The sequence below is a fragment of the Leuresthes tenuis genome, unplaced genomic scaffold (assembly GCF_036924035.1).
Source record: "Leuresthes tenuis unplaced genomic scaffold, fLeuTen1.0.hap1 SCAF_13, whole genome shotgun sequence".
NCBI classification, from domain to species: domain Eukaryota; kingdom Metazoa; phylum Chordata; class Actinopteri; order Atheriniformes; family Atherinopsidae; genus Leuresthes; species Leuresthes tenuis.
This window is the reverse complement of record NW_027325367.1, coordinates 32,130,360-32,156,166: the sequence shown is the minus strand read 5'-3', so window position 1 is coordinate 32,156,166 and position 25,807 is coordinate 32,130,360. Positions and strand designations below refer to the sequence as shown.

General features: G+C 40.7%; 1 protein-coding gene across 4 annotated transcripts in view; it reads left to right on the top strand.

The window, feature by feature from the left end:
* epha7 (eph receptor A7) overlaps positions 1–25,807 on the top strand; it is an 84,777-nt gene that overhangs the window by 1,935 nt on the left and 57,035 nt on the right. For all 4 annotated transcript variants that reach the window (XM_072362762.1, XM_072362761.1, XM_072362759.1 and 1 more), the window contains exons 3-4: positions 260–929; positions 18,807–18,962. In XM_072362762.1, coding sequence (XP_072218863.1) covers positions 260–929; positions 18,807–18,962 — 826 coding nt within the window. The remainder of the gene's footprint in view (positions 1–259; positions 930–18,806; positions 18,963–25,807) is intronic.

Sequence of the window (25,807 nt, the reverse complement as noted above, 5' to 3'; positions counted from 1 at the left end):
ATGCCAGCACAAGTTGGTGAACCCAACACAATTATTCTTTTAAAATGTGTTTGCCTGATAAAAACACAACTTCAAAGACCCTCACTCTCTGTACTTTACAAGACTGTATGAAATTACTATATTAGATATACTTATGTCATATTATTTATAGTGTAATAACCACTAATTTAAGTTTTGATCATACTATGTCAATCAAATGGTTGTCACATTTTAATTCACCCCCATTATGGTTACATTCCTTTATGTCATTCTCTTTCAGTGGGAAGAGATCAGCGGCTTGGATGAGAACTATACGCCCATTCGCACATACCAGGTTTGCCAAGTCATGGAGCCCAATCAGAATAACTGGCTTCGGACTAACTGGATAGAGAAGGGCGATGCCCAGAGAATTTTCGTGGAACTGAAGTTCACCTTGAGGGATTGTAACAGCCTGCCTGGTGTGGTGGGTACTTGCAAGGAGACGTTCAACTTGTATTATCAGGAAACAGATTCAGAGATGGGCAGGGGCTTAAGGGAGAATCAGTATGTGAAAATTGATACAATCGCTGCTGATGAAAGCTTCACCCAGGGTGACCTGGGTGAGAGGAAGATGAAGCTGAATACTGAAGTCCGCATAATTGGCCCTCTGTCCAGGCGGGGCTTCTACCTGGCCTTCCAGGATGTCGGGGCGTGTATTGCCCTGGTGTCCGTCAAAGTCTATTACAAGAAGTGTTGGTCTATCATCGAGAATCTGGCCACATTCCCAGACACAGTGACAGGATCGGAGTTCTCGTCACTGGTAGAGGTTGAGGGTATGTGCGTAAACGACGCTGAGGAGGAAGCCGACAACTCACCCAAGATGCACTGCAGTGCCGAGGGGGAATGGCTGGTACCTATTGGGAAATGTATATGCAAAGCTGGATTTCATCAGAAAGGAGATGCCTGTGAACGTGAGTACAAAATTATTTTTAAAAAGAATCCTAACATTTTAGATGGACTAAATACATTTACTCTATAATTCTTGAGTTGTCCTTTGTTAAAAAAAGAAAAAGAAAAAAAGCAGGCCCAAAGTGTTTGTGATTTAATAATGCAAAGCAATTGAATCACAGTTTAGGAATTGATGACTAAAAAGTTGTGTAGGGAAAAGGGATTAATGCAGCTGCAGCAGATTTGACAGCAGTGAAGTTAGATAGATAATTGAGGCCAGACATGTTCAAAGTAAAAATTGGATTCTGTGTTAATTGATTGTGAGGCTCTTAATTTATCAGCATGAACTTGTTGACACTAGGATAAAATGATAACTTAAGTTTCGCTCAGACACTCTTCAGTTTCTCACTGGCTGGGAGCCAAGATAATCACTAGCAGAGTTCACAGGTCTGGAGGAAGTCTGACCGGTCTTTCAGTGTAGCCCGGTCCGGCCAAATGACCGTGACAAGCCGGAAAAACAAATAACGGCTGTGTAGACTCCATTTTTGTTGTTGCGATGCTGGATCCCTCTGTTACAATGAACAATGATATGAGTTCTCTGTGTTTGAGAAGCTCAAAGGATTGTTTTAAGTGGCCATCTGACTTGAGTGATAGAAATGGCTGTGGATAAAAAGTGAGCGACTTAGGTCACAGAACTTAAATGGCGTGCCTCATCAGTCAGGTCATTTTTTTCTGTTTTGAAAGTGGGCAACCTCAATCTAAGCAGCTTATAAGGAGCAGCAGCAAGTAATAAGTGAACGGAATGCGCCTAAGAACAAATTAGCGTCCCCGGCAGACAGGCTTTTATGCCACGCTGTCATCCATTAGGGACCCCTCTGAGGGAGGTGTGTTAATGAAATATATTAGGCCATGTAATTTAGAGCAACACAGCCTGCCTCTAGTTGTGTTGTGTCTCTAATGTTAGCAGGCTATCACTGATTCAGCCCCATGGAGCTCCATCTGATTGTTCTTGTTGTTTTAATATGCATAAGATCCAGTTGTGCCCTTAAGTTTACAAAAAAAGCTCACAATTTATTTCCACAGGGAGAGTGCTACAACGTAATAAACAACAGCTTATTGTGTGTTACTGCAAAGCCCTTACATTCAAAGGCTGTTGCATGTCGTTAGAATTTAATTGGTTTGCGAGTCAACTAAAACAAGTACCCACAGATATGGAAGTAGTTAAATCTGTCTATCCTCAGATTGTTTCAAGCTTGAGGAAGGAGGCTTCTCAGTGTATGTAGTTCAAATCTCAATCTTGACACTGCACCTTTATGTGGTTTATCTCCACTGAGGCATGAGCAGCTTTTGTATTAAGGGTTATTTAATATAAATAAAATAAGAATCATTATGCACCATCAGCACGTCTTCCAGAGGCTCCACTGACACCAAATTGTCCATTCAGTAGTTTCCTCAAGATCAATTTAAAAGCTATTCAAAGTATTTCTACAGCTGTACAACGCAGCCCTATGTCCAAGTGTCTATGACCATAAACACAATGAAAGATTCTGCTCTATGGACCTTGGACTAGCTTGTCCAAGAAGTGCAAGAGTAATTCATCTCATCTTTGCAGCTGAGAGGATTTGCTCCCACATAACTGATGCTACATTCTGCACCTTGACAGTAAAGTGTCTGGAAATCTGAAATTAACTAGTTACCATGAGGCAGGTTCAAAAATATCCTGAATGACCAAACTGGAAAGGGGAAAAGCTGGTTGTCATAGAAAGGAGTAACACATAAACACTGTTACAAATGAAGATTAGAGCACACTTGTTAGCACTCATGAATAGCGATAGAAATGTAAAAAAAGAGTGCTTAATAGACAAGCCCAAACTTTCCCACTCAAGTCACAGCTAACAGCTGAGTCATTGTACTTTTTTGTTGTTTGAGGTGCAAATCCAGCTGGTTCTGATGTTGGAGTTTGTTGTTTAGCAGACTCTACAGATACTTTGTTCAAAGAAAACATGTCCAGGCTTCCCATGGTAATACAGCCCTGTTTTTTCTTCATGTTTCATATGATAGAAACACTTTGTGGGAAATCTGTTTTCTTGGAACAATCAGATTCCTTAAAACAGTCTTTAACTGCTTCTATTTCAGTACATGCGCTGCTCTATGATAATAACCTCAGGCACCAGTATTTGACTATGGTGTGGCTGCAGGTGGAGTAAGTGCATTGAGCTGTCAGTCATGTCATTTGAGAAGCTCCCTGTGTGGATGCAAATGCCTTCTCCCGAACTTATTGTGATCCACTCATTCATCACGTTCAGCAAAGAGACACCCCTTGTCTTTCACCTCTGCCAACCCCCTCCCCTCTTCCCTGTCTGTTTTTAACTCTTGGCTGGGCAGTAAATGTCACTCTTCTGCAGCACCCGCTGTGTTCGTTCAGTGGTCTTAGTGTAATGAGTGTTTAAAAAGACGAGTTGAAGTGTCCTTGCAGCCTGCGAGGGCTTCATTTTGCGAAGAGTGCGTTGTGAAAATAGCGTTCATTCATCTGCTGGTTCTGTTTAGCGCTGTCTGCTGGTTGACAGTGAGCCACTGAGTTGTTTAGACACAGTGGGCCCTTGTGAGAAGACACTAGCATCTTTGTTTCACTCAGTGCAGAGAATGCATGTTGTCCAATTTTGACACATCGCATCATTGTGGTACTAAATAACCAATTCCTGAGAAATGATTAACTGTTGACCCTCGCCCCAACAAGGGAGAGGCCTCTAACTGGTGAAAAACAGATAAAATAGTCCATATCTTGCAGCCATCGGTGCATGCTAACAAGAGAATTAATGAGAGGATACAACATCCTGTAGATGCTGGCACCATCCATCATGACTGTCAGGAAGTTGGACAGAAGTTAGTTGTAGACTGATTGATGATCCTGCCCCCTGAGGTAAAGGGCTGAGCACCGTCTGACCGCGACAGCTAACATGTATGGAAGCCACCAGTCGGCCCAAGGAGCCAAGCACAGCTTCTGGCCTGGAGAGAAAGCTACGTTTAGCATTTCAAATTAAGCCAGGAAGGCAAGAGTCAGAAGGTCCTCATACATCTTGATGTTCCACTGATTGATAAGGTGTGGATTTAATACACCAAATGGCTCTCTTTTACAGCTCCTCAAGAGCTTAATTATGCAAATGAGAGGTGTGTGCCGAATCCACAGGAGACCCAAATGGACCTAAATCATTCAAGATTGAAATAATCGGTGATGGATGGGATCTCATCCTGTCACTGCCAGTGTATGCATCCTGTGAATAGTAGCACTCTTCCAGAGCCCAGGGCTTTTCCTTTTTGTTTTCTCGGGCTGGCAGGTAGCAGTCAGACACACAGATGCAGTATTCTCTCCTCAGGATGCTTTGGCCGGGAGTGTCCTAAAATGAATTACTATGGGGAAGACTCCAAGACATCAGACTTAGAGAAACAAAACTGCCGACTGCTGAGCAGATTAATGAAATGAGAACTTAAGTAATTTATCAAGTAAAATGCCAACCATCCACTTGCTTCAGCTTAAAAAATGTGAAGATTTTTTTGTGCATCTTAGTGGATTTGTTTGGATTTTGAACTGATGGTCAGACATTATTATTGTCTGACATTTATTGACATTTTGCAGTCAAAACATAAAAAATATATTTTTTTCTTTATGAAAAACAACTGAAACACTGTGGAGCATCACAAAACTAACAACAAGACAACACATTCATATTTGAAAAGCCACTTTTAAGTAACTATGCAATAAAACAAGATTTTTTAGTTTTCTAACCAAAGATCATTGACTTTGAAGTTACAATATTTTGAAATTAAACACATTGTCCTGAAAGTCATACGAACTTCCTCAACCTGTTTATTATTGTCTCCTTTGGACATTTATAATCATCCCAAAAAAATGTCCTCCATGCTCTTTTTGCTGTAAGTAGGTGGACAAAACAATGCAAAAGGGGATTCCTTTGCAACTAGGAAAGAATAAAGTTGGCATGCTCAGCTGAAGTGGGGTACATTTCAGGTCTGCTGCTGAGGACATAGTCTCCGCTTGACCATATTACTGTATTCATATGTAGTTCTTTTGCTCTAATTCCCTCTCATTAGTAGACTAAACCACAGCAACTTCCTCTGTGAGGAAGAGACAGCAGAATGTTTGAAATTGTGGTTTGGCAAGCAGCGATTAAAAAAAAGTATTTATTTTACCTCTACATCCAGCACCCCCTTCTTATATACTTTTGCAGATGAGAGGTAAAAGCAAGAAATAGGATGTTTCGTGGGATAGAAATGCTTGAACCGATGCCAGCAGCACTTACTGTGGAATCTGGCTGTTCTGCTAACACATACAACTGAATACAAATGGCTCATTTTACATACAAAAACATTCAATATGATGCGCTGGGACTTGGTAAATATTTGTCTTCGACTTATTTTATCTTATCTTCGACACAGAAAGGCTGTCATATAGCACTGAGGTAAAGAGTATGAAATATACAATCTAAATATTGGGAATCACCATCAGGAAAGGCAGTTGGCTGCCAGTATAAAAAGTCTGCAGCTGATTGAAAAGCCCACTCCTCCTAAAAACCAGCCGAACAAACAAAACAAACGTATTTCTTCACTTTTAACTCCTGGGATGCGTTTTCTGTCTTTATCACTGTCCACTGATCTTTTAGACTTTTATTTTAACAATGGTTTGGCAAAGATCGTGAACACATAGCAAACAACTGAAGGCCAAACGACTGAACAGAGGATAGAAATGTTGGAAGCGGGTAGAAATTGACTTGATGGATTAATCTGGTAGGTATAGTTCTGTCCTTAAACACTGATAAGTGCACAATACGTGTGGAATTACTCCACAATTCAGTACTTGCTTTTTAGCCACCTCTTTAAATGAAGGATCTTTAGACATCGCTGCATTTACCAGACTCTTCTAGTCCACATGGCTAATTGGCATAAGTAACATTGGGCACCTGGTCAAGAGCATAGAGTTTTTAACAATTTCCAGGTAGAGTCCTTTGTTTTGGTGTTTGTGCGTTCCAGAGTGACCAAGTTATGATTCTTAGTCTGTGTATTCTGATGCAAATTGTAGTAAGCTATTTCAGTTCAGCAAGAAGAACGGCAATGACTTATCATTGTTGAGGTCTTGGAATCTGACCTGCCAGTCAGACCCTGTGCTGCATCACATGAATGGACAGGATCTACGTAAACATTCTTCATTCCCAAGCAAACAAAGCCATATGGTCAGCTATACTGGTTAAATACTTTGTAAGCCCCAGAAAGGGAGAGCTCTGTGGCTTTATGTCAGATAGCGTTATTTCCAAGGTGACTCTGAGGTTCACGTTTGGCCATGCATGAGGTCAGTGAATATTAACTTCATTTACACATGGCTGCAGACTGGCGCAGAAACACAATGGAGCCCTGCCTGTTGTGTTTAGTAATGTGAGCACCCAGGCTGACAGGACACTGTCAAGAAGAAGATGGATGATCGCAGCAGTTGACCCCTGATCACCAGAAGAGTCACCTCTCGGTCCCCCTCCCCATGGATGACAAAAGAGCCCTCTCCACAATCCAGCAGTTCTCATCTTCACTTGCACTAACAGGTTCAGACATCTCTATCGATCCCTGTTTTCAAACCTCTTGCAATTCTAAGCTTTTGCCCTTTTTAGTTATCCAAACTGTGGCACAGATGTCTTTTTTGTAATTGCTTGCCTTCTGACTGCTTGAGAGGAATGTGATCAGACAGTGGAACCCAGTGTCAGAAGACAATGTCTTTGGTGTTCTGTGTTTTGTCCCTGTGGCATGGGGGTGAAAGTGATATGTGACTGGGCCCAGGGTCTCACCACCTTAACAAACAGCAGGGAGGCTAGGGTTGTCAGAAGCTGCTCTTCTGTGAGGCCTCGAACCCCTGGCTCTGTGCTCCAATCTCACTTTAAGAGGAAAATCAATAACTTATTACATAACTGCACAGTTTGTTTCACCATTTACTTTCAAGGCAGAGGAAGCAGGGCTCAAAATGTTTTTAGCATGGCTCTGTTTAGGAAAAATGTTTCTCGTCTCTTGTTTCTTACAGAGCATTGTTTTTAACATGTTGAGGACAGCCACGGATATTATGTGCATTTCGGAATTATGTACTGAAGATTTTGCTGGATTACTTAAAATTGTCAATTCATCCTGCTGGTTGGGCTCGATACAATCATGGGTGCATGGTACATGCGAAAATGACATATTAGGTAGGACAAACAGCCCCTTTAAGATCATTCTAGACTTGCACAAGCATTCGTGGGCATTTGGGGAGACATGACCACTGCTGTGATGAGCTGGTTTGACATTGTTCCATTCCTATCTGTCACAGCTTTTTTTTTGTTTTTGGGGGGGCTGGGCTGGGCTTGGCTGAATCAGGAGGGTTGGTAGGCAATGGCACAATCCAGAGATAATACTCAGCTGCTGACTGGGGACATTTTCAGTGGTGATTTCGCTTTGGCTGCAGGGGGCTTTGGATTGGTCAGACCTTTAGACCCTATGCTTTCATCCCTTGAATGCAGAGTCCTCTCCTCATTGCAGTGTCTTTCAGCACATCTCCCTTTTAGAGCTGACCATCTCATCCATTAAAGGTATCTGCCTGGCTGGCCTTATGGGGCCACTCTGCTGTTTCCATGTGAGTTAAATGAACTAAACAAAAGACGATTAGGCAGAGACATTTTCCATGTCACTGAGAATCCATTTTAGAAAGCTCACTCTGCCTGACAGCTTAAAGAAGCAAAGACCTCTTAGGAGGACTGTGCATAGATTCATGATACAGCTCCAACAGAGTGAGAGGCCATAATTTTACTGATGTAATGTGTTTAAACTTAGAATGCTCTTCATTTCCAACCTCCAAATCCATGCAATGAATCATCAGGAGTACTGAAGGAGAAGGCAGGAGTTTGAGTTTGCTGTTTGGCATTTGTATTGGTGTCAGCTGTGAGAAATGCAGTTTATGCAGTTGTGCTTTGTGAGACTTTATTTCTCCTTCCTTTAGATCTTATCAATAGTAGATGCATTTCTAAACAGTCTTGGCTGGCCTGTCTGTTAATGAAACAATTACCTCCCACCTGATAAAATGGAGGAGAATATTAAAGTATCACTCATAATGCTCAGTAGATTGAAAGAGGACAGTTAAACGAATCAGCAGCAAGATGTTTTCAGAAACACTCTTTGTTATTCTAGAAAAGCTACAGGGAATTCAGGTAAATGTTTTATATGGCCCTTTACGTAAGTGGAATTAAGTCTGTCATTTAATCTATTTGGGATGGAGGACAAAACTGAATACCTGAAATGCCACCAGAAGTAATTTGCAAAATATTTAGTGACTCTGTAAATTTTTAAACTGAATGTTGTCAGCAATGCTAAATTGGTTTCTTTAATGATGACAGTAACCTGAAACAAATATAAATGAAGATTACAGCATGTGGCAGTAATATTGACTTGGACACAATAAAGTGTTCTTTGTTGTGTAGACAAAATGTCTCACTTTTAGTTAATGACTGTAGCATTGCTTTTATCCCTATAGCAAGAGTATTAGCTTGATTTTGGTATAACTTAATCAGAGTGTGGCTTTGATCTTTGGCATGTACAACTGAACAGGCACTTCCTTCGGGTTTTCCCTGCTTAGAGGGCAAAGCTGCATGCCCTCAAACACAGTGTAAGGGAATGCTAATCTTCTCTTTGTTTCTCATGGAAAGCTACTTATCTCCTGCTAAGCACAGGTACCTCGGATGAATGGCTTGGTTGTGAGGATGTGTGGAGTGTGGCAGCAGCCAGACAGAGCCATTCCAAGAATGCGTGGGGTTGGGAGAGAATCTAGCAAAATGTGAATTCAGAGTCTTAAAACATTTGATATGTGTTTCTGCATCACCTTTTTCTTGGTTTTGGCCCTATTGTTGTCATGACCTTGCTTCCCTCCTTCCCATATCCATGGGAGGTATCAGTAATTTGAATGAGCTTGTTTGGAAAGGGTTGGAAACTCAACCTCTGTCCCATTAACTTTCTTTTTCTTCTTTTTTTTTAGCACAGGGTGCAGTGTTTTGTTTTTGTGGCCTGCCACTGTTTTCAAGCACCGAATAAGTGCCTCAACTCTCACAATTGGGAGATTAACATGTCTGCAGACAAAAACTCAGCTGCAGAGAAATCTTTATATTAACTTTCAGAAAATAAGTTAAGAGTTCAGAGTTGTGCATCACGCTTAGAGGGAAATTAACAAAGACCTGCTGTATCTTTTGATACACCAGTGACTGCTTAAAAAGGCAAGAGTCAGAAGGTCCTCATATGTCTTTAAAAAGGAAGAGAAAAGTATAAAACTGGAAGAATTCGGTAGCATAATTAAATTTTTTCAATATGGTTTCGATTATGCAAAGCTTTAAACAAAATGTTAGTAAGCAATGTAGTAAGCCTAATAAATCATTTATGTCTTCCTTTAAGATACATTTGATTTCTCCAAAAAGTTTGCAGCTATAAAGGTGTACGCGTTACCCAGAAGATGAAATCAGTTGAGCGCTTCTTTGGCTTTTAAAAGAATAAAAATACACTCGGGTAGGATTTCTAACAGGTCTGCCTGTTCACGCTGCTCTGAAATTACTCCAAAGATGTACTGCCTCTTATATTGCAGGGGAAAACACCATGGGCTTAAGTCCATAAAAGAGATGCAGCCATAGTTCAGTATGCATAAAAAGCCAGTAAATAGATCCTGATGAATGTCCACACTGAGGTCTACTATTTATTGAAGCTACGAACATAAGTCACATCTAATCAGACCAATGCACGCAGGCCCTGGGCAATGTTAATGCATAAGAAATAAGCTCTGTGTGAGCTATTGACATCCCTCTCTATGGTCGTAGCACACGGTCATGGTCTTAATCGTATCCCTTGAAAGTAAAACTAAAAAACATAAAGTAGGAGTTGGGTTTTTGAATAACATTTCATGCTTGTCAGCATCCAACTAGACAGGGGGGGGGGATTTTGAAACAGCTAATAGAGAATGTTTGAACAGCATTTACATTGGATTGTAGTGTGATGGAAGTGACCAGAGAAATTCAAAGAAAAATAATTCCTTTTGTTTTTTTCCAGTTGGTTAATGATTTAGTTTGTTTTTACCCTAGCAATATCATGCACAGATGCTTGTGTTTAGACAGCAGATTAATCTGCCAAGGAGAAAGGGATTGAGCTGCCAGGCCCCTGTTAACCCCCTGTTCCTCCCACAGTCAGGTAGTCGCTATGCTGAAAAATGTTGACACAGGTTTAATGTGTGCATACTTAAATACTTTGAACACAATATTCTGATAATTAAGTAATGTACCAATTCCGAATCCACATTTGGATAAGGGACTACATTCACTTAAAAGCCCCAATTAATATTACGGTATGCATATTCTCAAATTAACACAAACTCGTCAAAACACAGTGAAGTTCTAGACTTTCAGGGTAGTTTCCTTCTCTGCATGGCTTGTAATTCAGCCTTGCATCTGACAAGTTATGTTCTTTTGTAAAATGCAAAACATCTGTGATACATTATTGTAGAGTAATGTGTCACTAACTGGCATTTTTCCCATAACTGTTGACCCTATCCCATGGCCCTCATTAGCACATAGAACTTGCACAGCTAGAAAAAAATACAATATTTAAACAACAAAGAAAGATAACTGATAAAGATAACTCAACTATTAGTTGAGTGCCTGAACACCTGCAGAATATAAAAAAAGGACCATTCAAACAATGCTGCACACAATAGCCACATTCAGACAGAGACGTTCTAAGAACGCAGTTCTAAGAACTGTCCACCTTGAATTTCGTCATAAGACCTGCCCTTCCCCAAGGGAACTGTTTCATTTTGCATTCGCACATGAGTCAGGGACCTTGACAGGGACTGATGTGACACAATCGTCTGCGACGTGTTACTTTAGCGCCACACACAACAACAAGACAAAACCTGCAAAAAAAAAAAAAAGAATAGAGAAGAACACAACACCACCAGAGTCAGGAGACGAATTTTTCAGAGTCAGGAGACAAAGAATCGAGCAGCTCCAACCACCAAGCACCTACGTCATATGTGTTCCTGTGGAACCCAGAGAAGACCCTGCCTCGGAGAAGGAGCTAAAATGGTTACAGGAACTGGGGGCCGCGGTTCCTGTTTGTTACGAATGCGCGAAAAAACGTCCCTATTCCTGAAAAGGTTATAGGAACTGCAAAAGGCTCACAGCCTAATGTGAGCACAAAGATGGGTTCAGATGTGAATGTGAAAATTCTGCAAACAAAGTACACTGGAAGGAAACATACACATAAGGCAGAGGGGACATGATCAACATTGTACCAGTCCTTTGTTTAGAAATTAAATGTATGAAGACTAATCAGTGCAGGTCTGGTGAGAATTTTATGTAAACCAGCTGTGTTTTTTGAAATAGCAAAATAAACTCTTTCCTTTATCTTTCTTGACCAGTACCACCAGGCATACATCAACAGCAGGGCCTGGTTGTTGGTCCTGTCAGCTGCTCTCCTCCCTCTGCCTCTTTTATCACTGTAATGGGGTGCTATCTCCAGGCTGCTCTCTCCGGGTCTCCGCAGTCCTGCTCAGCTCCCTACAGTACACATTCTTTCCACATCCATCCCGACACACGGTCTGATTTAACACATAATCAGGCTGGACGGTAGGGCAGCCGAAGACGAGGGGAAGGGGGCCCTGACAGAACTCTTCGCGTGAGGACTGTGACGACAGAAAGTCCCACACTATCATTCTCACTTCGGCCCTGGCAAAAAACAGAGGGAATCTCCCACATTCCCACTCTCAGTTCACTTTTATTCCTGTCCACAGTAATATTGAGATAGATGAGGGGAAATTCAGTATTCCAGCTGCCCTGCTTGGACCAGCTAGTCCCCTCTGTACTCAGCAGCAATAAAGATCTTCACCTTGATTGGATTTGTGGGTTGTAAGCAAATAAGGAAGGTTAGTTTCGTGTTCCCCCAAGGGACAGGGTATCATCTGAAGTTTTTTCATCGTGGCACCATTGTAATAATTTCCAATACTAAAGATCAAGTTCAACTTTCCACATCTGCTTTGCCACCAGAGTCTGTAAGTCAGTTGTCTTTCTTCTTTTGACTACAGCCACAAGAGTTTGCATCACCACCCTTACTTGTATCCCAAAATTGTGCACATGGATAATACACACTTGCTGCTCTTACATGAACACATTCATCTTTTTAAAAGTCAAACATTAGTCTTAAACCAAATGTGATTCCAGGTCTAAGTTCGCAGTCTTGGTGTGCTGTGGTCACATCTAGATTCAATACTTGACAGTTTCTTGTAACCGATACTAGCATTTTTGTGGGTATCCTAAAACATAGTTTCAGCCATCAGACCTAAGTATTAAACTAGCAGAATTAGAAAGGACATATCTGGAATCTGTTAACAATAAGAACATCAAGATCTCATCCCCCATTACACGTGGTTGAACAAGGATACCTGAGTTCTTGTACAAACTAGATAGAAATATGTCATAGTATACTTTTAACACCTCAATTTTATATTAAGCTTCCAAATAGTGGAATAGTGGAGATTCTTAAAGCTGTAGACTTAATGGCACCTCCCCATTCAGCCCCAATGAATACACAGAAAATAAAAAGGACAAATTTGTAACACAAGTGTGTCAGGAAAAGCATAAGATTGAGAGAGAAAAGTGCCATCGTGTCTTCCCCAGAGAAGGGACATAATTATTTTCTATTTTGATCTGTGGGGCATAAGTCAGGCTACCACAGAAGGAATCACTGCTGCTCTCCCTGCTACTTCTCTGTCCATCACCCAGACTGTTATCACACTGCCAAAATGTAAAAAAAAGAATGTTAAGATGCTTGGCTCAGAGGAAAGAGGAAATAATCTGAATTCTTACGAAAAAATACAGAAATCTTGTGTGTACGCCTTTTTTGTGTACGCGTGTCTATATAATATGAGGCTTGGTTTTCCTCTCTGGACTCTGATAAAGACGCTACAGTCACAAGAGTGTTTGATGATCTCTGTCCCACTTGTCTGAGGATTTCTCCACTGTCAGGCTTCTTGTCCTCTCTGTGTGTAAAATTGCTGACAGCAGCTTGTCTCCTCACACGTCACTGAATCAAAGTGCTTGACCACTGCAAGGGAAATTACAAATGCTTCCTCTGTAGGCTGCCGAAGAACTGTCTGGAATGTTAGACTTGGCTTTTTCTCTCTGTCTCTGCTAAACCTCAACCCACTGGGGACTTACTAATTTCTTAGTGTCGTAAATTTACACTGACCCCTAAGCCTGTTGTTGTGTCTGGGGCTCAGCTTTTTAAAGGGACTCTTGTCAACAAACACGCCTGCAGTCGGCCTTTATCTGTACAGAGGGGGACCGGATAAAGATAAATGGACCTTTCCCCAAAGCAACACTTCATCCTTACAAATGTAATTACATGTTGGACTGTAAGTCCTCTTGTCAAAGTCATTGCAAGTAGTAAAGAGTCTGGGTTTTTCTGCAATGTTTTAACATGTTTGTGTGTCAGTGTTTGCCAGTAAAGTGTCAGTCATCTTGTCAGTTAAGAGAGCTACAGGGTGAAGAGACTCGTTGTAATTGCTTCATAGATATTTCCTCTCAGACAGAAAGTGTTGCTGTGGGGACAGTTGACAAAAACCTCTCACTCACTATCATCCCATCCTGACTGAGAATGTCTCTCCAGCATCTGTTGCCAGGAAAAGGGAACACACCAGCAGCATGTCCATGTGCTGCAGCAGGGACTGGAATGTTGGGCTGGGACGGCTGTGTTTGTACTTGTCACTCAATGCGCTGCCAGTGGTGGTGAGAGCTGAAGAAACACTTAGTTGCCTGTGTCATACAGACGTGCGATTTTTGAGACCTCATTTGCCGCCTTGTTGGCTCTGTAAACATTTCTGGATGCCAAACCCATTCGGTCACACTGGTAAACACATATGTTGTCATTGAAGAAAAGCATGATTGAATCTTTCTTGTGAGCTTGAGATAAAGGGTAAGTTTGAGTTCTGAAAATGAGTCATCATTTTATTTATCATTTTCCATTTGGTAGTGCCAAACTCACCATGGAAATTTATCAAAATTGAGGGAAAATTGGAAACAATGAATTTTGACAGGGCAAGAAACGCAGGCTGTCAGACAGGTTGCAAAACTATAGGAGCTAGTATCCGACCAATATGAGCAGAATAGGTAGAAGTGCGTTTGCACAAGAAGACAGTATAAGACTTATGTTTCTAGTCTGGTAAAAAAAACTCTGGACAGTAATGTTTTTGTACATGGCCACTGATGAATAAATGTAATAAGCTCTTTAAGCCTTATTATTTTTTGCAACAGTAACAACAAATTTAGTTACTAAGAGCCCAACAGCCATATGTCCAAACGTAATATTTGAACTCATGGATTAAGGACACAGGCCTTTTAATTTTTTTTTCAGACCTTGTAACTTTAATGGCTTCTTAAATTTGTTTAATTCAATTAGATTAGATTAAATTGAGTTTGTTTATAAAGCGCCAAATTATAGCAAATCTCATCTCAAGGTACTTGAATGATACAGTTCAATTCAAGCCAATTAGAGTCCAATTCATTGCTATCATGATCCAATCAAATCCATTTCATTAAATTAGTCCAATTCATTCATATAGAGTAAATTCAAAAACAATTTCCTAGTTAATGAAACCAACAGATTGCACCAAAACTTGTCTTCAGTCCAATCTCCCGTCCTGAGCGTGCCTGTGGCGACTGTGGAGAGGAACGACTCCCTTTTAACAGGAAGAAACCTCTGGCAGAACCAGAACCAGGAAGAAACCTCTGGCAGGACCAGACTCAGGATGGGTGGCCATCCGCCTCGACCAGCTGGGGTTTGAGAAGACAGAAAAGAGGGAAAAGAGGGGGGAAAAACACCATAACGCCATTCAAAGGATACCTGTTGGAACAGGGAAACACAAGTTGATAAACACAATAATGTCACATGGACATAATATCATTTGAGAAATTAAACAGGGGGAAAAAGAGAGAAAAGTGAGGAAAGGTGTGACAGATGAGGTCCCCCAGCAGTCTAAGCCTATAGCAGCTTAACTATGGGATGTTTCAAGATCACCTGGGCCATCCCTAACTATGAGCTTTATCAAAAAGGAAAGTTTTAAGCCTAGTGTTAATGGTAGAGAGGGTGTCTGCTACCTGTGCGTATAATGGCAGCTTAAGTAAAAGCCCTCCATCATTCAGTCATTGGCCATGTTTGTGTCGATGTTTCTCACCCTTCATTCAGGCATGCTTGCGAAAAGGATGGAAAGAGTCAGGTGTGCAAGTGATGAGATAGGACAGTTTTGAATGAGGCAAATCATTTTTTCTCACAGCAATATATCGACTTTATAATTCTTATTATTCTGCCAAGTTAGCAGTGGTTGTGTAAAACAGCTATTGTGGATAGAAGCAGATTTTTTAGTTGAACAATAGTATCTGTGTAGTTATTATCAATTTGAGAACTTTACCTGAGAACACTTAACTCCTTTTTTTAGAAAGCCTCAGAAAACTTAAGATGAGACTGGTCGGGTAATTGTAGTGTCAACTTTAGGTATTAAAAGCAGTACTCAGGGAGGATACGCATATCACTAACCAAAGGAAGAAGTGAAAGATCCAAAATTTGTGTTTAGGTATGTATAGCCCTTTTCTTAAAGTGCACTGTGGATATTGTCATCTGCTGGCGCAGCGGTTGTGGTGGGAAATAGCGTCCGTCCCAGCTGGGTTGTCCCCCTTCACACAGCACCCATCCAGCAGATGAGCTCTCTGTAACCCAAAGGCAAACAGACATGCTGGCTTTTCAAAATGTTGAAAAGCTTGGCGTGGCGGGAGACTGTAGTGGGATCCAGACATGTTTTAACCTGCTAGAGAAAGCCCTCCGTTGTCATCATGTGGCACTGTTTACACCTATCAGATACTGCGACCACACATGGCTTACTTTGCTGTTTGTGGAATGTCGTTGCTCATCAGAACTGTACCTACAGTGAAAAGCAGCTGAATACGATGAGGAAGCACTTGAGGGGTTTGGGTAGATGTTTTGCACAGTCAGCACTCAGGCTTGCAACCTCCTTGTGGATCTGTTTTCAATTACTCTCACAAATGTAAAGAAAGATTAAAGATAAAATCAAGTCGTTTTGTCTTCTTGGAAAAAAGCTCTTGTTTCACAAGGCTGCAGCAGTGCGATAAATAGAGAATGACAGGGCTTTCATGTAGCTGAAATGGGGATACCCTTAGCCTCAGCCTTGTCTTCTCGCCACACTGGAAGTGTTAAAAGCAGAAAACTCAGATTCCCCTGTCCTTCTTCTTCACCATCTGACCGAAAAGGTGGCGGCTAAAGGAAATAAAAAGAAAAACAAACTTGGGGGGAGCTTGTCTCAAAGTTATAGTTCTTTTCCCCCTAGTGATTTAGGAAAAATGTATTTTTAGTACTTGGATAGTTTGTATACATAGAAACTCAGAGATGTATGGATATCTTGCTGATTGCGTAGGAGATCATGTGGCTTAGGTTGCAGTTTTTCACCAGTCTTGGCTGTTTTTCTCTCTCTCTCTCTCTCTCTCACACACACACACACAGCCAGTCAGCGTAGATTAGTCAACATTCAGACTAAAACAGTCACACCTAGAATCTAAGTCATTTGTAGTTTACCCATAAACTGTGACTCACCGTGAATCGTCATTTTTCTCCACCCTTTTTACTGGGTCATTATTTGTCTAATCAGTTTAAGAAACATTTATGACTGTGAGAATTTGTGGGCTCAAGAGCATAATTCTTGAACTACTTTGTGTCCACATAAATGGTGACGAATCCTCCGTGATTAGTCTTATCAGCAGCACTACTTGGTCAAAGTTGAAATATTGAAAGATCCATGTGATTGTGTGTATGCTTATCTCTGTATAGAGAATGTTTCTTCTCACAGATAGCACTGCCGAGCCGAGGACTCATCAGTTAAAAAGGTTATTTTCCAGTCAGGTTGAGATTCTTCCTTGGGCGAATGCTTTAGCGTGAGATTTGTGATGCTGTTTCATGGCTCAGGCTGCTTGATGAACCCTGAGAGGGCAGGTTCGATCAAATACTGCCTGCACCACTATGTGAACAAAGTGGTTTGTTCTGTCTTGCCCTCTTAATGATGGGAACCCAGGTGTAAAGTGAGGACTCTTTCAGGCTGTGTTTGCACAGGACTAAGATCACCTCGAGACATTCAGTGATTTGTAATGACTGGTGAGCTCATCAGTGAATATGATCCTGTGTGAGCCTGGCTCAGCCAGTATATACCAGAAGAAAGGGCTGGCAGAAATGCAGACATCTGTTGAATTTCAGATTAGAGACAGTTACACTTTCAATGGTAAGGTTTACGTATTTCAGAAAGAGCATTCACATTGGGATTATCTAACAAATTCTCACTCTCATCGTTTTCGAAAGTTGGTTTGATGTTTAAATTAGTAGCCTGCTCACTTTTCCATACAAGCTATGATGGCAGTAAAGGCTTGTTTTTTTAATGTTTCCATGAAACTTTTAACACGGAACAAGTTGAAATTAAAGTCTTCACGTGCTTTGCCTTTACTATGTCTGTGAGCGTTGGAGGTGACACTGAACTAGCTGGGACTGAGTGTATCTTTTAACTGCAAAGACGAGATGTCTTTGGATATTTTCAACGTATGAAACTCAGGTCTCATACATCAATATATAACAATATATGGCTTCTAGTATTGCATACTAGATACCAAATATCACATCAACAGTGGCTCTTCCTGTAATGTTTTGGCATGCTTGGATAAAGCTCTAAAGGACACGAGTGACATCGTTTCAACAGCTCCACAAAGTCAGCAATGTCATGTATTCTATTTGGAAAAAGCATACATGTCTGTCTTCACTGTGTATTTGTCATGACTGATCTTACCACAAGAGAACTGCAGGCTGAAATCCCTTAGACCCACAGCTCAGCATGACAACAATGTTATTTAGACTTGACAGTAGGAAGAAATTTGAATTCTGGCTGTATAGCAACACATGGTTCAGCCATTCACAGTCATAACAGCTGCTCACTCTGGCCACCTGTTTTTCTACCTGTGGTTATCAGGAACATAAAGGTTTTTTCCAATAAAATTCTCTTACAATTATCCATCCATCTTCTATACCGTCAATCCGTTAATCGGGTAGCGGGTGAGCTGGAGCCTATCCCAGCAGTCACCGGGCGAAAGGCAGGGTACACCCTGAACAGGTCGCCAGTCCATCACCAGTTAACCTGACATGCATGTTTTTGGATGGTGGGAGGAAGCCAGAGTACCCGGAGAGAACCCACGCACACACGGGGAGAACATGCAGACTCCACACAGAAAGGCCCCAGGCAGGGATCGAATGTAATTAGATTAACAAAAAGTTGAATAATTTAATAACACGATCAGATTTCAAGTCACTTCAAAGCCCATTTTAAATAGGGATGCAATGCTGTCTGAATTTCAAAGCGGGTAACAGGCCATTTTATGCAGCTTGTCTGAAATTTACATTTGCAATGCTTAGCTGACAAGTCGATCAGCATGTAACTACTTGGCAGCCATTTTGTAAGTAATTTTGAAAGCATAAATGTAATTTAATAGTTCCTTGCAACTATTTAATGTGTGGATTTGTTGTTATTCTCTGCTTTTATTGTTGATTGAACAAATTAAGATGACAAATTAAGGCAATCACCTCAGGCTTTGGGAAATTAGTCATATTGTGATGCTATTTTATGGATGTAACCATTCATGGGTTACTAAAGACGGTTAAGTGGTTTGTAAATGATGATGAAAAAAGTCCATTCTAGTTTGATAAAATGCAAAGCAGTCTTTAGACTGAATGTTTTTACTTTATTTCCACAGCGTGTGGTCGTGGTTTCTACAAGTCTTCCTCGCAGGACCTTCAGTGCTCTCGCTGTCCAGCGCACAGCTTCAACGATCGAGAGGGCTCCTGGCGCTGTGATTGTGAAGACGGTTACTATCGAGCAATCTCTGATCCTCCATCTGTGGCTTGCACAAGTAAGTCTACCATGCCGTTGCTAGGTAAACACAGCACAGATCACTCACTTTTAAGCACCTACACATGTGAGGGGAAAAAAACACTCCAGAACCCGATCCAGACCTGCTCAGTCGGTCTGCAGTGGTCTCATGAAAGCCCCAGATGTGTTCCATAGCAGTTCCTCTGCCTCCCAGTATGTCATCATAATTATGTTTGCAGGCTTGGGTGTCTGCTTTCTGTCGTAGCTGGTAGCTAATGATGAGAGGAGCAATTTGCCATTTCCCGTCTGAAAGATTGCAATTACAGTCAGCAGCAGCAGCCACGCAGCAGTGCTTCTTTGTCCTGGTCAGTGTAGAGTTTTGTGACAGCCATTGATGTTTTATTTACACAGGGTGGTGGATTCAGTCTGAATGGGTTAGGCTCATTAGCCTCCACATCCTATTCTTCAACATGTTTATTTCAAATTGCTGCTATTTTTCTTTTTTTTTCTCTTACTTTGCAATCAGCTACTGTGCATGGAGGAGTGGAACTCATGTTAGCACTCTGCTTTAGCGCTGTAGGACCCCTAAATGAAATCTCTCTGTTGATAATGTATCACAGGATACATGGAGAGGCCCACAAGTGTCATGTGGTTACACATACTTCTCTGTCATTCTTTTCCTGATAAAACTATCAAAGCGATTGGATAAACACTTTCGATTGCTGTAATTCATTTTGCACATGCACTTGTTGATTGAAACAGCTACAGTATTTATTCATATGTTGAAAAATATGCCAGACGACTCCTCATCATGAGTAATGCTGCTTTTTCCCAGTTCACATAAAATAGGCCAAGTCAGAACATCTAATCTGTACGTGTGTGTGGCGTGTCTGTGTGTGTGTGTTGGTGACAAAGAGAGACTGCAGGAGAGATACTGTGCAAACGTTTGGATTGTATAATGTTGCACTGGCTTGTCTGTGCACTAACTCAGAGAATCAAAGAGAGGATTTAATGAACTGGAGTTTGGATCTGATGTTGAGTTCCATTTAAAACATGTTTTCAATTTTTTATGAGCATTTTTGCAGCAGCGCATTGAGCTGTTTCTGCCTGCCCGAACTCCTTTTATCATACTGTACACAGGTGTGTTTCTGCTGCCAGAGGTCTTCTAGTCTTAGATTCTTTCTTTTCACTTTACTGGTTGTGTGGTTTTTATGCAAGTGAAAATGTATAATTTGGGAAAAAAAGTCAAATGAAAAAAAAGGGAAATAAAAGATGGAAAATGTCATTTATTTCTCTCTATTTTTCCTTCAAATAATGCCTTTAATGCATGCATTTCAGCTGGCTGTGTTCCTCTCACTGTGCCTGAGGAATCTGGGTTTGAAATATTTGGGTGTGTCCCAAACGGCTGTGTGAGCTCGTCAGCTATTTCTTTTTGTGGGAGCACTAAAACGGTTTAGAGCTGGTTTTCCAAAGCCATTCATAAGTTTTTGATACAGATGTTCATTTAAAGAGCAATTTGATACATTCCACTGTAGAGTGGTTCACAGTAGAAGAGCAATGGTGCAGTTTGAGGCACACCTATGGTTATATAGCTTCATCTATTATTTTCATTCAGTCTTTGAAACGGCACAGTCATGTGTTTAACAAACTGAAATCTAACCCAAATCAGCCTACTCAGACTTAACTGCTTTACTTTTTTGTGTCAGTAGGTTTCAGAAGAAAATAGGAATCGTCTCTGCATTAGAACACTTTAGTTTTCTTATGATTTGACTGTTGCAGTTAGAGAATGGGAAAGATTTTCTTCTTCATAGCAAAGTCTTTGTTAAGTGTGAACCAGTAGAATGTCTTCTGTGTTTTAGTGCTGCTGTGTTAAGGACATCTTAAAAATAATTTAACAGCTGTTGTGGACTAGTTGTAAATCTGTTCAGGTGTTTTGTAGTCCTTCAGTGACCTCTGTTTGAGCATGTTAAAGTTGTTTCCAAAGCCGTATTAATGTTTTACTGAATTCCTCCCAGCTTGTGACACAGACAAGGATTTAACTCAGGCTAAGCAAATTTGAAGCTGGCCAGTGACAACAAACCACCAATCTCTCTGTAGCAGAGAGGCAACTTTACAGATCTTGCTCAGAAAGACAGGTCCATTACTCACTTCTCCAACCATCCTAATCGGATGTTAACGCTTCACTCTAACATCTCCCTCTGATCAAGGGCAGCGCACACATGCATTGGTAAGAACAGGAAAGTTCCCACTCTTGCAGTGTCCTCTGGCTGTTCCCTCCTGGGTAATCACCTTGCCCAAGCAGTACAGTAATTACTGAAGTTGCCGAATGCACACCGTCCATTATTCATTTACATTAACTTTGGGTCTTACACTTGATGACCCCACACCATTATATGTAAATATGTATTTTTAACTTGTTTGAAAAGCTTCACAATTATTCACCCAGCAAAATTTTTGCATTTCTTTCAGTATGCACGTTTCCTCATTCATCGTTGGATTAAGTTAGTGTGAGCAGCAGTCACTGTGATTTCCTTTTTCTATGTCTTAGGGAGAGAATAGTAACTGAAAATGATTTTGCACTTCTTTAGTAACAAGCTTGATTGACAGATTTTTTTTAATAGAGGTTATAGCAATCTTATTATAGTCCTTAGAAAAATAGTGAGATGGATCTCTGCCATACAGAGATTAAGGCTCTGTCTATGAAGATTTGAGAAGACATAAGATGAAGATGTTATGTAGGGATTTGGAAAACCAGATCGCATGCTGAATAAAGACGAGAGAAGATGTGCTAAAAACATAGCTCTGAATATATTGTTTCCTTTGTGGTATGTGCTGAGAGGGGGTGGAGTGAAGAAATGCTTATGTTTGTTCAATGTTTGTCCATGTTATACATATGCAAATATTTGAGAAGATGAGATTTGTGTGAAGAGTCTTTGGGAGGCACTTTCAGAGGAAAGATATTGACTAAAGTTGCTGACAGGTCAGGGAGTTGGTCATCAATCATGTAACAGATGTGGGCAGTGTTGGGGGCTGAAAGGGGCATTTGTGAGCAGTCATCTGCCCCCCCCCCCCCCCCCCCCCCACACACACACACACCCCTTAAATATGTGCCACCTCAACAAGTATGCATCCATCAGAGTATCCATCAAGCCCTGAGGAAGGAGACAACAGGGTGGATGGGCTATGTTCAATTCAATTCAATTCAATTCAATTCATGTCAGTTCAATTCAGTTCAATTCAGTTCAGTACAATTCAATTTAGTTAAATTCAATTCAATTTAGTTCTGTTCAGTTCAGTTCAGTTAAATTTAATTTAATTTAATTTAATTTAATTTAATTTAATTTAATTTAATTTAATTTAATTTAATTTAATTTAATTTAATTTAATTTAATTCAGTTCAATTCAATTCAGTTCAATTCAGTTTAGTTCAATTCAATTCAGTTCAATTAAATTCAATTCATCCATCCATCCATTTTCTATAAATTTAATTCAGTACAATTCAGTTCAGTACAATTCAGTTCAATTCAATTCAGTTCAATTAAATTTAATTCAGTACAATTCAGTTCAATTCAGTTCAATTAAATTTAATTCAGCTCAAACGTCATCTCAAAGCACTTAAATAATATAGTCCAATTCAAGCCAATTGGAATTCAATTAATTGTAATCATAATCAATTCAATTCAATTAATTAATTTCAAAATAATCCAATTCATTCATATAGAGCCAATTCGAAAATATTTTCTAGCTAAGGAAACCAACAGATTGCACCAAAACTTGTCTTCAGTCCAATCTCCCGTCCTGAGCGTGCCTGTGGCGACTGTGGAAAGGAACGACTCCCTTTAACAGGAAGAAACATCTGGCAGAACCAGAACCAGGAAGAAACCTCTGGCAGAACCAGAACCAGGAAGAAACCTCTGGCAGAACCAGACTCAGGATGGGTGGCCATCCGCCTCGACCAGCTGGGGTTTGAGAAGACAGAAAAGAGGGAAAAGAGGGGGGGAAAACACCATAACACCATTCAAAGGATACCTGTTGGAACAGGGAAACACAAGTTAATAACCACAATAATGTACATAATATCATTTGAGAAATTAAACAGGGGGAAAAAGAGAGAAAAGTGAGGAAAGGTGTGACAGATGAGGTCCCCCAGCAGTCTAAGCCTATAGCAGCTTAACTATGGGATGTTTCAGGATCACCTGAGCCATCCCTAACTATAAGCTTTATCAAAAAGGAAAGTTTTAAGCCTAATCTTAAAAGTGGAAAGGGTGTCTGCTTCCCGGACATTTACTGGCAGCTTATTCCACAAGAGAGGGGCCTGATAACTGAAGGCTCTGCCTCCCATTCTACTTTTAGACTCTCTTAACTCTTACGGTTACGGTGCGACTGCTTCATTTACTTGTCTCGTGTCGTTTTTCTGTGTTCCTTTTCAGCATGTAATATGGTCAGGAATAGGTTAACCAACACAAAGGTCAAAATGAACTAAACAAAGCTTTTCTGAATGAAAGTGGCTTCATTTAGTGATATCAAAATTAAAAACATATCCAGCAGGATTATTTGTGGGAAATCTGGATTCTCACACAAAATAGTAGGTAAAAATACAGGATACATAACATCTGAAAAACACACCAAAAAGCAGTTATCAAGAAAGAATGCTCTAATTTTTTCAGTGTATATTGTGTTAAATTGTCTTAATAGTAAATGATCAGATTATGTGCTTTCAACGTATATTTGCATGTAATGGTGTGTGGATATTGTTTTTGTACCCATCCTGGTCATGCACATGTAAAGTCAGTGTAAATCACTGTATGTTTTTTGCATCCAAGCTACAATTATTTGAGAAGATGCAAATAAAGCTGTCTCAGAATCATTGGTCACTGTTTGGCCATGCAAGGAAAGCATGATGTCGCTGCACAAAGCAATTATCCGTTGGCATCAGACATTTATTTCAGCGTTTTTTTTGCATACATTTCAACACTCCATTGAGTGACTTCAGATGCAGCTGAGATACATTTTTGGTTCCTGATTTTAAGCTTAGTATGTATTCAATTCCTGTCCTTGTGCCATGGTGGATACTCCAGAGACTGAGGCTGAAATGAATTTCAGCTTGTAGTATACGCTGTGTAAGAGTAGCAAAGGCAAACTTGAATTCAGTGTGGTGTTGAAGTAGACTTCAAATTTTGACTACTATATTGATAGCAGTTGGCAATTCTTTAACAAAGAATTAAGATACTCCTCTCAAAGCTCTTTTCTCTCCTGCACATCTTCCCTTTTTTAGGTTCTGCTGCAGCCACATCATTAGAGGTGAGGTCGCAGGGTCACAACACACATTTGTAGAGAGAGGATTACCTCATGGGCAATTTGAATACCATTCACCCCTGCTGCCCCTCTCCCCAACACTCTCCAATTAGAGCACAGCCAGCTAATAGGAGGGTTAAGTTAGCTCCAAGCACCTCTCAAGGCTGATAAACAGCAGATTCTTCTCTCTTAAGACTGGATTTACTCAGGTCTTACAACTGTAGAAAGAGTGGAGATGGGCTCTGAAACATGGCCTAACAGCTATCTGCTTCTACGTTTTCTATACGCTAAATTATTAGTAAGTGGTTGTGCTTGATACGTTTGCACTGCTGCAACCCTTTTCTCACAGTTTTTACCTTTGGCTCTTTATTCTACAAAAATCACCAATTCTGCTTTAGAATTTGTGTCATGTTAGCATGCAGATGTAAACCATGCATGCACAAATTCCACAGTTATGCACAACAGCAAAAAAACCCTGAGACATGATCACCAATGCCTGGTCACAGTTGCAGAGTTGGAGGAAAGCTAGCAAGTGATTGAGACATTTCAGGCTGTGGGGGCTCTGGCAGCCTAATCCGTGAAATGAAACTTGACGAGGAGGAGGGGTGAGTCGAGAGGACACGAAAAGATAAGAGAGTGGGCAAGTAAGAGACAGAAAAAAAAAAGAAGAGGAGCGCGACAAGCTCCTGAGCTACAAGGATGAGCAGACAGACAGACAGTGGACAGCTCAGGATGTGATGCAGGTGAAGTCAGGGCAAGAAGAGTTTCCTATTCCACACATAGCATATTCAGAGAAACAAAGAGATGCAAAGGCAGAGGAGGCGACTGACCTGTGTCTCTCTTTGCCTTTTTCTCTCTCTTAGAACCTTTTTTGTGTGTCCTGGTACATTGACATCAAATACAAACATGTACACAAATCATATTGAAAACATACGTGATACTTTCAGACTTGCTTAACCACAAAAGATGTTAGCTGATAAAACTTACACCGTTTTAAGCACACTGACACCTTAAAAGAAGAAAGAAAATGCTTGTGGCATAGAGTGCATCTGGTAAAGATGACCAAAGACAAATGTTAAACAAGCTTCCCTCACACTTCAGCTTTAAGGCTGGCTGGTTGGGACTTTATTGTACCCCGATGCTCTGTTTTTAAGCATGGTGGAGGTGGAATGGGTCCTCACGTTTATGCACCTCTGAGCCTGCGGAAGAGATACAGACCCAAACAGCGGCCATGTGTAAGGCAGAGCACACCAATGTTGTTGTCATTCTTCTCATCCCGTGTTTCCATGTACAGCTCAGTCAGGCAACTGTTAAGAACAGCTGGGCCATTTAATTGGAAAACAATGTATCTGATGACAAAGTGGTACATGTCAAGTGGTGAATGCTTCACTTATTTATTTCTGCATTCATTTTTACAAATAGGTACACACTTTTCCTTTTAAACAGCTGGACTCAAGCTGAGTTCAACTGCATTTTGTGGGTGTGTTCCTCATAGGAAAATGTGATTTAGGGCAATTTCAGTCCTGCTAGCATCATAAACATGTCTTTTAAAGATTTTTAGTCAGTGATACATTAATTAGATTTTTGTTG